At 49.8% G+C, this 12,840-nt stretch overlaps 2 protein-coding genes across 2 annotated transcripts in view; one reads left to right on the forward strand and one right to left on the reverse strand.

The window, feature by feature from the left end:
* The window catches only part of LOC102775406 (chromosome unknown open reading frame, human C16orf71), a 34,739-nt gene extending 23,704 nt beyond the window's left edge, over positions 1-11,035 (forward strand). Inside the window, exons 4-9 of the mRNA XM_015560141.1 lie at positions 1,148-1,648; positions 3,844-3,961; positions 5,670-5,811; positions 6,801-6,911; positions 7,369-7,473; positions 8,285-11,035. Coding sequence (XP_015415627.1) covers positions 1,148-1,648; positions 3,844-3,961; positions 5,670-5,811; positions 6,801-6,911; positions 7,369-7,473; positions 8,285-8,444 — 1,137 coding nt within the window. The 3' untranslated portion in view covers positions 8,445-11,035. The remainder of the gene's footprint in view (positions 1-1,147; positions 1,649-3,843; positions 3,962-5,669; positions 5,812-6,800; positions 6,912-7,368; positions 7,474-8,284) is intronic.
* A 93-nt stretch (positions 11,036-11,128) lies between these two features.
* ZNF500 (zinc finger protein 500) overlaps positions 11,129-12,840 on the reverse strand; it is a 9,981-nt gene continuing 8,269 nt past the window's right edge. The window contains exon 5 of the mRNA XM_006757905.2: positions 11,129-12,548. Within this exon, the coding sequence (XP_006757968.1) occupies positions 11,917-12,548 (632 nt within the window). The 3' untranslated portion in view covers positions 11,129-11,916. The remainder of the gene's footprint in view (positions 12,549-12,840) is intronic.

Consider the following 12,840-nt stretch of genomic DNA (forward strand, 5'->3'; position numbering starts at 1 on the left):
AATTAATTAAATTATTTGTGTGTGTGTGTGTGTGTGTGTTTATACACACATATATATTTATTTATTTCAGAGAGGAAAAGAGAGGGAGAGAGAGATAGGAACCTCAATGATGAGATAGAATCATTGGTCGGCTGCCACCTGCATGCCCCACACCAGGGATTGAGCCCGCAACCCTGGGCATGTGCCATGACCAGGAATCGAACGTTGTTCATAGGTCGACGCTCAAACACAGCCACGCCTGGCTGTTTTTCTTGATTTTTAAAGAGACAGAGGGGGTGGGGGAGAGAGAAATAACAGTTTGTTGTTCTACTTATTTATGGATTCATTGGTTGTTTCTTGTAAGTGCCCAGACCGGAGATCAAACCCACAACCTTGGCATATCAGGACAATATGCTAACCAACTGAGCTAGCCAGCCATTTCAGTTCCCGGTCAGAGCACATGCCTGGGTTTTGGGCTCAATCCCCAGTAGGGGGCCTGCAGGAGGCAGCTGATCATGATGTTTCTTTTCTCTCATCGATGTTTCTATCTCTCTATCCCTCTCCCTTCCTCTCTCTTAAAAAAACAAAATCAAGGAAAACATTTTTATAAACAAAAACAGATTTTGAAGAGAATTTGCATTTCCATATTCATTGCAGCATTATTCACAATAAGCAAGATAATGGAAACAGTCTAAATGTCTATCAGTGAATGAATGGATAAAGAAAATGTAGTCTATCCATACAGTGGAATATTATTCAGTCCACTAAAAGGAATAAAGTACTGACACATGCTACAGCATGATGAACCTTGGAAACTGAGCTAAATGAAATGGCACAACAGAACAGACAGTGTATATTGACATATCTAGAATAGACAACAAGTTTATAACAGAACGTAGATTAGAGTTTACCAGGGCTAGACAAGTGGAGGTATAGAGTTTCTGGATTTTTGGGGGGGAGGGGTACAGAATGAAAGAGCTTAGAAAATGGACAATGGTGATGACTGCACTGCATTATGAATGTATTTAATGTATTTAATGCCACTGAACTTTACATTTAAAAATATTTACCATGACAAAGTTTGTTATAGACATGCCACAATTTAAAAAAAACTTCCCTAAAGTATGTTTTTGAGGCTGCTAACTGAGGACACCTGTTTTCTCAATAGCCCCTGGTGGTACCTGTGGAGTTCTCAGCAGAGCCCTGGGGTGAATGGAATGTCAGGATGAAGGAAGGAAAGGACCCTGGCCAGCCCTTGGAGAGTGGTGGTGAGAGCAGCTCTCTTAGGATGCCTGAGGAGACCCCCACATGGCAGGAAGGTGACCTTGGAGACATGTCTTTCAACACCAAAGGATCCCCGAGTCCTCCTTGGGGGCCGCAGGGAGAAGCCACCCTCTGTCTCTCAGAAGAAGACCTGAGGATGGACCCAAATGCTGTCCCCTGTGTTCAGAAGGGCTCAGACTCTGCAAACCGGAGAACCCTCCGAAAAGAGAGAAGGAAGATGATCGAGAGAGACTTACTTCATAAAGTCACCTGGGGTGCCAGGGGCCCTACCTGCAGTGACCACAGCCAAGTGAAGGAGACACCCTGTGAATCTGCATCCACAGGTCCGAGACCAGGAACGTCATCACAGGGGCCCCGGGAAGGCCTGCCAGTGCTCTCCCTCGAGGTAGGCAGCTCCCTTGCCCTGTGCATCCTCAGGGTGTGACCTGTAGTGGTCTCTAGACCTGTAGTGGTCATAGGCCAACTTGAGGGCTGGCCCATTACACCTGTCTTAATCTGCAGGAGCTGCTATAACAAAATCCAAGATCCAGGCACCGGCACATTCTGTGTCTGGTAAGGGCCTGCCCTCTTCTCACTTTGTCCTCACTTGATGGAAGGGATTTGGGGCTCTTTTATGAGGACACTAGTTCCATTCATGAGGCTCCCCCATCATGACCTCGTCACCTCCCAAAGGCATCACCTCCAAACCCCCACTTTGGGGGTTAGGATTTTAACATATCAATTTGGGAGGGGCACCAATATTCATTCTACAGCAGCGACCTTAGGCCCATGGTCCCCTGACCACTGGCAGACAGGCTGTCATACCTGTCTCAGGTTTTGTGCCGTGCTGGCAGACAAACCATCCTCAGGTAGAGTTAACAAAAACAAGGAAGAGTAAGGAGACTCCAGCCTTCTTAAAATCCCAAGCATGTTTATAAAGACACACAACTGCATATAACATAGAGAACAGAGCCCCAGCCAGTTTGGCTCAGTGGATAGAGTGTAGCGTCAGCCTGTGGACTGAAGAGTCCCGGGTTCGATTCCAGTCAAGGGCATGTACCTCAGATGCAGGCTGCAGGGCACATGCAAGAGGCAACCAATCGATGTTTCTCTCACATTGATATTTCCCTTTCTCTTCCACTCTCTCTAAAAATCAATGGAAAAATACCCTCAGGTGAGGATTTTTAAAAATGATGTTGAAAAACAAACAGAGCCCTAGCTGGTTTGGCTCAGTGGATAGAGCATCAGCCTGCGGACCAAAGTGTCCCGGGTTCGATTCCAGTCAAGAGCACGTACCTTGGTTGCACAATAAAAATATATTTTTTTAAAAAAGAAAGAAAAACAAACAGATAAGTAATAAAATAATTTAAAAAATAGAGAACAGATTCTGTCAAAGCATAATTCTCAAACATTAAAGCTCCCATTCTCATACAAATGGTGAATACCTGTTAACACTGGATTTTGCTCATGAATGAGGGAACCAGCAGGATGGCAAAAGCAGTTTAAAGAGATTATGAGAGACTAGGATTTTGTAAGGCATTGGAAGAAAAGAATTGAATGCTGAGATAAAATTGCTACATTAAGTGTAAAATCAGTCAACATCCTACCCGGCAACCGAACTGATACCTTTGGGGCTATCTTCTCTACTGTACCATTGCACTTTCTCAGTTTTACAAAGTGGTAAAACGGGTGGGCCCTGATCAGTTGTGCAAACCAACCTCCCCTAGGAAGGTGAGCTTCTTAGAAAAGCTCCAGCATGACATTGAAAGGTCATGCAATTCTCTATTTTGCTTTATTTACAAATTTGGACAATTTTTTTTAACAACTTAGGGAACCATGTCATCAAGGTGTTCATGGAGGTCATTTTCACAAATTCCATTCTTATCAATTCCATTCTTTCAGTTCACTGAGAGAGACTTTTATTTTCATTCACCTACAGGGCTGCAAGGGGTAGCAAGGTCATACATAAGAAACATTCATTCCTGATTAATTTCCCTCCTCTGATCACACCAACTCTGCCCCCACAGCATCCAGTTTTCAGCACCTGCCTGAAATTATCTGTTTCTTTTCTTTTTTTAAATATATTTTCTATTGATTTCAGAAAGGAAGGGAATGAGAGAGAGATAGGAACATCAATGATGAGAGAGAATCATTGATTGGCTGCCTTTTGCACACTCCACACTGGGGACTGAGCCCACAACACAGGCGTGTGCCCAGACCGGGAATTGAACCATGACCTCCTGGTTCACTGAGCAACGCTGGCTGGGCACAGTCTGTTTCTTAAGAGCAAAACCTTTTAACCTTCCAATGTTTTAAACCTGTACGAACCTACAAAGTGTTAAAAAGACACCAGGTTTTCTCCAGGTCAAAGTATACCTTTGTGCCAGACACAGAAGTATTAACCGAAAAGGCACAGGAAAGAGGTGCAGATTCCTGGCGGTTCACTCTGCAGCCCACACAGGGTGGATGAGTAAGGCCCATCTGCAAATGTGGGCATGCCTCCAAGTCCTGATTCCTACTCCAGGACATCCCACGCCAGCCTCTGTTGCTCCCGGCACCCTGCGGCAGCCTTGTAATAATCTCCACTTTAAATCATTTCAGCCACTTGAAGAGTGGGATTTGGATCACATCCTTCAGAGTCTGGCTGGACAAGAAGACGACCGGGGAGATGGAGCACCTAGAGGAGTGTGGTGGGCAGCTGATCACTTCCAGGGCCCAGGTCTGACGTTAAACACCAGGGCCCAAGGGCATCTCCACAGCAGCTCCTTCCAGGGCCTCTCAATAAAATAGGTTCATGGGCTGGATACAGCCAGCCTTGAAGCCCACCATGTCCTCTCTGCTGCTCAACCCTCACTGTCTTGAACATTCACGTGCCAGTCCTTGAAAGACTTCATTTATTCACTCACTCATTCACTCATTCATTCACTATATGTGACTGCCTGCTATGTGCCAGGCATAGACCAGGCCCTGGGGATACGAGAGAGAGCCCTTCAGAAGTAGTCCCTGCCCTTGACTTTCACCTTTTCCTTTTACCCACCACCTGAAGCCTCCCTCTCTTTCCTTCTGGGTGGAAAGTAATCCTGCCTTTGGCACTTCTTCAGCCAGCTTCTAAACACAATCCTGCTTCTACTGCCTCCCTGTTTACAAAAGAAAACCAGGGATGTTGATTACTGTCAGTGCACTTGTGGCCTTGCTGTGGGCAATTCTAAGAGCTAATATGCTAATTAGATCAGATGGTGGGAGGTCAGCAAGCCTGCGCTGCCCGGCCAGCCATGGCGGTCCCGGTGCCCTCCCTTCCACAGAGGCAGCTGCAGGGGAGCGGGCCTAAGTGCAGCTGGCATTCCCCGAGGGCTCCCAGGCTGCCAGAGGGATGTCTGACTGCCAGCTTAGGCCCCTGGGGATCGGGCCTAAGCTGGCAGGTAGACATCCTTTGAGGGGTCCCAGACTGCGAGAGTGCGCAGGCCGGGCTGAGGGACCCCCGAGTGCACCAATATTTGTGCACTGGGCCTCTAGTTCTGTAAATAAAACAAAAGACTGCGAGAGTGCGCAGGCCGGGCTGAGGGACCCCCGAGTGCACAAATATTTGTGCACTGGGCCTCTAGTTCTGTAAATAAAACAAAAGCTCCCCATCCCCTCGAGGCCTGGCCCGTAAAGGTGAGTGGAGGAAGGTCTGAGGCAAAGAAACCAGAACATTCAGTTAGGCCTCCAGTTCAGAGTGAATGCTCTTCTGGGGCTAATAACCCTGTGCTGTTTTTAACAAGGTTTTGTTTGTAATTTAGCCCCTGTTAGCAGGCTGTGGAGAAACCCTATAAGGTGGGGTGAGAGTGGGGGCTGTAATTAGTATCCCTTTTTTGAGGACAATGTGGCAGAATATTTTCTATTTAAAAGGCATATAAGCCTTTGATCAAGCTATTCCACTTCTAAAGTCTATCCAGCACATACTCACATAGGTGGGTAAAGATATGTATTCAAGCATGTTCATCTCTGTTGCAGTTTGTTTACAATTGTGAAAATTGAAAGCAACCCATATTTAGTGTCATATTCAATAGGAGTCTAGCTAAATCTGTTAAACCACAGAACAATCTGCAGTGTTAGTCTGTATACACTAACTTGGAAAGATGTAATATATTCATCGAAAAAATCTACAGAGGATAATCCAATTGCTATTTTTTTAAAGTGAACACAAGTGGAACTAGGGAGTGGGATAAAGTGTTAAGAAGTCACCCCAATGAGTTGTCTCTCTGCTCCTGAAGTTGTCTCCCCCAGCCCTCCTGAGTGGATGTGGGATACCAAAGGGGTGGGGCAGGGCCTCCCAGGCCCCCTCACTTCTCCATGTACAAGCTGGAGGTTCGTCCACATGAGGGGTCAGGCATCTGTAAGTCAGTGACCAAGTCCCCGTTAGTCAGCCTCCCTTACTCTCTGGTCAGATCATGCCGAGCCCAGCGCCCAGGACAGGCTCATGGAACAGCTCACCCTCCTATGTGCCAAGCAATTCAGAGCCTCTTCCTCTGCCTGGAAGGTGCCTGCAGACATGCGCCCGGACAATGAGCAGCTGGAGGCCAGAAGCAGGTGGGACTTCTTGCCAGTCATGGCCCTGTCCTCTTTACAACTGGCCCCAGCCTGGCAGCCTATTGTGGATGGGGCACTTGATGCATATTTCTCATTTCATCTAAAAAAATCTGATCAAGTAGGTGCTACTATGATCTCCATTTCATAGATGGAGAAACTGAGGCTTAGAGATATTGACTTACCCAGGTCATATGTAGCAAAGCTGGGACTCAAGCCCCAAAGCACCTCTCTTTCCCCCACCCCATGGAAACCCTCCCTTCACCATCCACATGGTCTTCCAGGGGCATAGGGTCCTGGTCTTCTGGCCTCTGTTAATTAGCCAGCCCTGAATAGCTGACCCCAACCAGGCCAATTAGAGCCTTTCCTTGGGAATTTTTACCCCGGTATCTGGGTAGAGGTGAGAGGGAGGAGAAAGGCCAGTTGTGGTGAAAAACACTGAAGCTGCGGAGTGGAGAGGAGCAGAGATTTGGGACAGGGCCCAGTGGTATCCCTGCCCTTCCCACACTTGGGTTGTTCCACTCGTTTTAAGAATCTGAGAGCCAATGATTCCCTTTTTCCTTGAGTTAGTTGGAGTGGTTTCTGTCCCTGGCAATCCAAAGTGTCAACAGAAATGTCTAGACCTGCACTGTTCAATTGTAGCCACTGGCCACATGTGGTTACTGAGCCCTTGAAATATGGCCTGGGCAACTGGGAAACTGAATTTTTAATTTTATTGTATTAATTTAATTTTAGTTAGCCTAAATGTAAATTGCAGCAAGTGGCTACCTCAATGGAAAGCACAGATATATTTCAATCATCACAAAAAGATCTATTGGATGGCACAGGCCTAAATCTTAAGGGTTGTTCTGAAGAGTAAAATAATTCATTGATAGGTCCTCCTCAGTGCCCCACACACAGTAGGCGCTCAGTCAGTGGCAGCCAGTAGCCTAGCAACAGGTCCCCTGTAATCACTGAGAAGTGACTCAGCACCCCTGCTCTTCTCATCTCAGATGTGCTTTGGTGGAGCTGAGTCAGCGTCGGCAAAGGAACCCAGCGGAGCCTCCCACCATCTTCCTCGATCTGAGGCCCACAGAGCCATCAGACCAGGGGGCATTGGAAAGGTACAGAGAGCAATGACAATCCTGCAGCAAACCCACTGCTTTGTGGATGACACATTGGCCTGGAGGGGAACAGAGCCTTCGAGGGATGGGAAGATGTGGGCATGGGCATGTCCTGGGAGCACCGCTCAGCTAAGTGCTCTTAGACAGGAGCCAACAGTCCCACATGGTCCTCAGGAGGTTCTCCCAGCAGAGAGGGAGGAAGCAGAGGCAGACAGCAATCTTTCTAGGTCTAAGCAAACAGTCTAGGCGGGGTACATCGCCCTGGGGTGCTTCCCTCTACCACCTGGCAGGAAGCCCAGTGGCCCTTTGGTTTGGGTTGGTTGGGCTTTGGCTGGCCTGCCCATCCTCCTGCCTTGGGTTACCAGGGAGGCCTGGACACTCCAAGTCCTGGTAGGAGCCTGGCCTGGTCAGGGTGGATTGGGACACATCTAGCAAACCCTCGTTTCCTCTGCCCCAGCTTCAGCTCCGGCTCCAGCTCCAGCTCCAGCTCTTCTGACAGCGAGGAGGCAGGGGAAGAGGAGACAGCTGCTCGGAGAGACTGGCAAGGCCCAGGGGGGCTATGGTAACCACTACGGGCTCCTGCTGCCTGGGGCTGCTCCCTGTTGCTTCCGCACAAGCCCTTGGCCTGGCACATTTAATGTTTGTGCTTTCAGCTCTATGTTTTGCACCCAAGCCCGCACATGAGGGTGTGGGGGGGTCTGGGGAGGTGGAGAGGGTAGTCTTGGGAGCCCACCTGGGACCCAGTACCATCTCAGCCTGGCTGTTGTTCCCAGTCATCACCAAGGATGCCTTAGCTGCTCTGAAAGACAGCTCCCCAAGTTGATTTCGCCCCCAGTTGGTGATGGCAGTGGAAGTGAAGAGAAAGTACAGAGTAAAGTGATAAAAGGCCTGGGTGAATTAAGATGTGAAATGTCAAATTTAGAGAAGGCGCAAGTCTCCTTCGGGCGGGGGAGTGGGGGTTGTGGGGCAAGTCTCCTTGTGGGGCGGGAGGGACATTGTTGTCACTGGCGAGTTACAATCATGCTGTAGCAGTGTCCATTTTTGGAACTGGAAAGCTTGCTGATCCTATCCTTTGAGAATGTCAGTCTAATGCAACTTTTCCCATACTCTGGTCCATGATCAAGCATTATAGGAAAAAAGAGGGAAGAAAATTTGGGTTGAGAAAGGTCACATGGGCTTCATCCCAGACATGTTTAACACGATGACATGAATTGTGACTCTCAAGGGCGGGAAGCTGCAATCATTTATTTACATCTTGAGAACAAGGGAAATGCTCCTGGAAGCACTGGCTTTGTGTGTGCCGTTTCAGTGGCGAAGCATTGGGAGGTTTGGCCTCCACTTGGCATTGACTGAGGTGGTTCTCTGTGTTACAGGGACTGTACTGGGAAAAGCCAGCTTCTCCAGCAGCTCAGGGCCTTTCGGAAGGGGATGGCTCAGCCCCAGTGGCCTGCCAACAAGGTTCCTAGGAGCAAGAAGGCTCCTGAAGATCCAGCTGGATCTGGGGCTGGAAGGAAGCAACCTGTAACACTCTGAGGCAGGCACAATGCCCTGGCCAGACACTCAGGAGGAAGTCCTGGGGCCCTCGGGGACCCTCTTGGGCCAGGGATAGTCAGAGGCCCTGGTATCTCCTCTGGGCCAACTGTAAATGCCTCTGGGACTGGATCTGGGGAGGTTATTGGGATGGGTTGACTCAGTCAACACACCCAGGTCTGATGGTCCCTTCACTCTCCCGTTTCCGTTAGCAGGTGTTTTTGCAGTGCAGGGCCTCTCAGACTGGACCCGTCACCTAGCTCTCTGTTAGAATTTGGTCAGAACATTTTAATGCATTTACAGCAGAGATCCCAGCACGAACTTATACACTGTACAGCATGAAGACAACTCAGGTGACCCTACTCCTCTGAGAGGACCTGGAAGGAAAGCCCATGAAGACAATGGTTTTGTTCTGATGAGCTGCGAGCCTATACATCTTTGTCCATTTCTGTATCTTTTCCATTGATGTACATCTGTTATTTTCATCATACAAGGTCCTTTTAAAAACTGTAAAAACATACTTACAGACTTTCAGGGTGGAAAGGGTCTTGAAAGAGAATTTAGCCTGATTTTCTGGGTCCCTGGATACTCGCTAGTTTGTGTACTTACCACACCACACACACACTAAATGAACTTTTGAGATTTCTCTTTTTTCTTTAAGACACAAAGGCACATAGAGGTTCTACGGTTATTCCAAACTAAAGGTGAAGTTGGCCTTTAAATACAGAGAGAATATTGAATGCTCCAACACCCAAAACTGTCCTCATTTCCTAAGGTATCCTTGTGGAGAGCCAGCAAGAGCTGAGGAACTCCCGAGTCTCTCACCCTGTTTCTTTGCAAGCATTATCCTCCACCCCCCACCCTCATTTTCATAGTCCCTTCATAACAGGCTGAAGCCCTGATACATGGCACCTCTATTCCCTCCCCAACTTGTTTCTAAGATTTTGCTCGTCAGTCTCCCACCCCACTCCTCGCCTGCCCATGGGTAGAGCAGGAAAGTCATCTGGGGTCTTCCCATGCTGTGGACTGGGGTGGTCCAGCAGGGTCCTTGGCATTTGGGTGCATGTTCCAGCACTCAGCTAGGGTCACAGTTGGCTGCCATCTGCTGAGGGTGGGCAAGGGTCTCTTCCCATTTAGCTCTGCACCACGCAAGACAGGCCCTGCAGGGCCTCAGCCAGCCACAGGAAGTCACGATCAGGGCCACAGACACTACTATCTGGCCACAGGGTTCCCACAACCAGCCCCCACTCACAACAATGAAGGGCATTTTCATTAGAAGCCAGATGCAACAGGGGCTTCCACAAGGCCATAGGAACCCCCAAGGAGACGTTCCTGCAGAAAAGGTGGCAGGTTGCTGTTGCCTGGGGTCCCCAAGCCCTGTCCCACCTGTGGAGGCCCCACACCCTCAGTTCTGGGGCACACACAGGACAGGGCAGCCTCAGTGCTACACACCTCCACCTGTGCTGCCAGCCTAGCTGTCAAGAGCAAAGGCCATTTTTTTTCCTTTAACCCCATTTCCCCCATCTCTACCCCTTTTAATGCCAGTAAGTTCATTTAGGGTGTTTCACAGTAATAGAAAAGAAACTTTGTTCCAAGTTCAACTTTGAATTATTCTGTCAAAGCAAGCTGGATGAGGCTGTGGGAGTTTACACCTGGATTGAAAGCCTGTTCCACCACTTGGATAAGATTCTTAGAGGTCTCATGGCTTCAGTTTCCCCATCTATAAAAGACTAATGAAAGGTCCTACATCATAGCACTGCATGTTCCATATCATGGACAGGCACGTGATGGGCCCATCTATCAGACCAGGAAGAGGACAGCCTCCTCCGGCACCAGGCGGGGCCTGAGAGAAGTGAGCTGGGGCTCTTGGCTGTGTGTATGTGGGGGCGGGTTGTCGGCAGTGTTGGACCAGCTGGATCTGGCTGGGTATACGTGTCCTACGAGAGCTCTGGAAGCTGGCCTAGAAGGTAAAAACCATCTTTAAACTAGGCGACCCCATTCTCCAGCGAATATGCAGGACAGAGCACAATGGGGCTGGGAGGAGGACTGACAATTTATTAAGGGAGAACTGTCATACGCCCTGGAACCTGGGTTGTGTAGAAAGGTGAAAATGTATACAGCAATTAAGTGACAAAACAGTGGAGCATCAAGAACTAGCATGAGAGCCAACGCCACCCAGTAATAAGGAACAGTCACACTTCTGGATAAAATATTCTAGAACCAGTGACTTCAGCAGCTGCCCTATGACTCCAGAGATGACTAAACTGGACAAGGACTCTATACCTCTTCCCTCAGCCACTCATGAGACCGTGGATATAAAGAGGCATGCCTGCCTCAGACAAAGTAGGGCAACCAAGACTGGCCTGTATCCTGGAACACGGCCACTTGGGGCTGGCGCAGAGGCAGCCCTGGACCCTTACCCTGGGAGGATGGCAGGGCCAGTCAAATCCCCAGGCTTCCTCATGGGTTGGGGAGGTCTGGAGATGGAGTCAGGCATCCATCCTACGAAACTGGATCTTCAAAGGTAACACCCAAATCACCCCCATCTCCCTTTTTAAAAATTTATTTTTATTGATTTCAGAAAGGGAGAGGGGGAGAGAAACATAAATGAGAATCATCGATCGGCTGCCTCCTGCATGACCCCTACCAGGGGACTGAGCCCACACCTGGGCATGTGCCCTGACCAGGAATCGAACCGAGGCCTCCTGGTTCATAGGTCAATGCTCAACCACTTCTAAGCCACCCAGTCAGGCACCCCACTTCCTCGTTGACACCACTGGAATGTAAGAAAAACCCCCACCACCTACATTTAGAAAGTGTAGCAAGGTTGGAGGGGAAGGCTGGGGTATGTAATTCCATAAGCCACTGTAGCCATTGCAGCTTCCCCTGCAGTGTTTTGAAAGTGTCCCTCAAATTCTAGTCCAACCAGAACCTCAGAATGTGACTTTATTTGGAAATAGGGACATTGTAGATGTAATTAGTTAAGATGAGGTCATTCAGGGAGGCCAGTAAATACAATGACTATATCCTTAGAAGAGGAGAGGACACAGGGAGAAGGCCGTGTGACGACAGACGCAGCCACGGAGTGATGCTGCCACAAGCCCAGGATCATCGGTCTGTGGGCCACAGGGGAAGTGGAAGAGGCACAGGATTCTCTACCAGAACCTCCAGAGGACACCAGTGCTGTAGACACCAGGACGGACAGATTAATTCCGGTTGTTGTAAGCCGGCCAGTGTGTGGTCATTTATGCAGCAGCCCTGGAACCGAATACACCGGGCCCTGTGCCCAGCATTCCACCTGAAATGTCCCCTGCTGTGTCCTCACACCAGGCCCAGGGGAGCAGAGTCCATGTGAAGGTGCCTTAAGGTCAGCGTTTCCGGTTCTGGGGAATGACTCTGGCAGCTTCATGAACTGAGCATGGTAGTCAGGCTTTGGTCCTGGGAACTCCTGGAGCCTCGAGGGTCTGGGTAGTGGCTACACCCTCTTGGTATCGCTATGTGGATGCTTCTCCCCATTGTGGGTCCGCTGGTGTTTGTGGAGGTCGGTGCCCCGGCAGAAGCCCTGGCCACAGGCCGGGCATGTGTAGGGCTTCTCGCCTGTGTGCGTCCTGCGGTGGGCGCTGAAGTGTGAGCTGTTGCTGAAGCGTTTCCCACACTCGGCACACACGTAGGGCCGCTCCCCGGTATGTGTCCGGCGGTGGATGACCAGGCTGGAGCTCTGGCTGAAGCGCTTCCCACACTCGGCACACTGGTAGGGCTTCTCGCCCGTGTGGACCCGCTGGTGGGTGCTGAAGTTGGAGCGGTCGCTGAAGCCCTTCCCACACACCGGACACTGGTACGGCCGCTCGCCCGTGTGGATGCGCTGGTGCTTGGTCAAGTGGGACGTCTTGCTAAAGCCTTTGCCGCATTCGGGGCACATGTATGGCTTTGCCACCCTGGAGGGCCCCCCTCTTTCCAGAAGTTGCTCAGATTTGGTCAACCCCCTGACGGGGGCCGGTTTGTGACCTAGGAATGGGGAGCTGGGACCCCTGCACCGAGCCGACAGCACTCGGTCCCATTCTGTTTTCATCTGTGTGTCCTCTTCATCCTTAAACTGCATTCCAAGGCCTGAGACAGAGAAAGCAGAGTTCCTGAGGAGGAGGGGAGCCTCTGATAAGAAGGCAAAGGCTGAGTGGGCAGCCCTTCTGAGGAAAATGGAGAACAATGCTCTTCAAATCCCCCTCAAAACACGGAGCATGTCAGTCAGACCCTGATGGGAGGTGCTAACACCACGGCCAGAGGCTGTTATAAACACATGGCAACTTGTTTAATCCTTAGAATGCCCATGAGGTGGGTGCTGTTACTGTCCCATTTTATGGACAAAGAAACTGAGGCATGCCCTACCCGGTTTGGCTCAGTG

This window comes from Myotis davidii, unplaced genomic scaffold (genome assembly GCF_000327345.1).
Source record: "Myotis davidii unplaced genomic scaffold, ASM32734v1 scaffold555, whole genome shotgun sequence".
Classification (NCBI taxonomy): Eukaryota; Metazoa; Chordata; class Mammalia; order Chiroptera; family Vespertilionidae; genus Myotis; species Myotis davidii.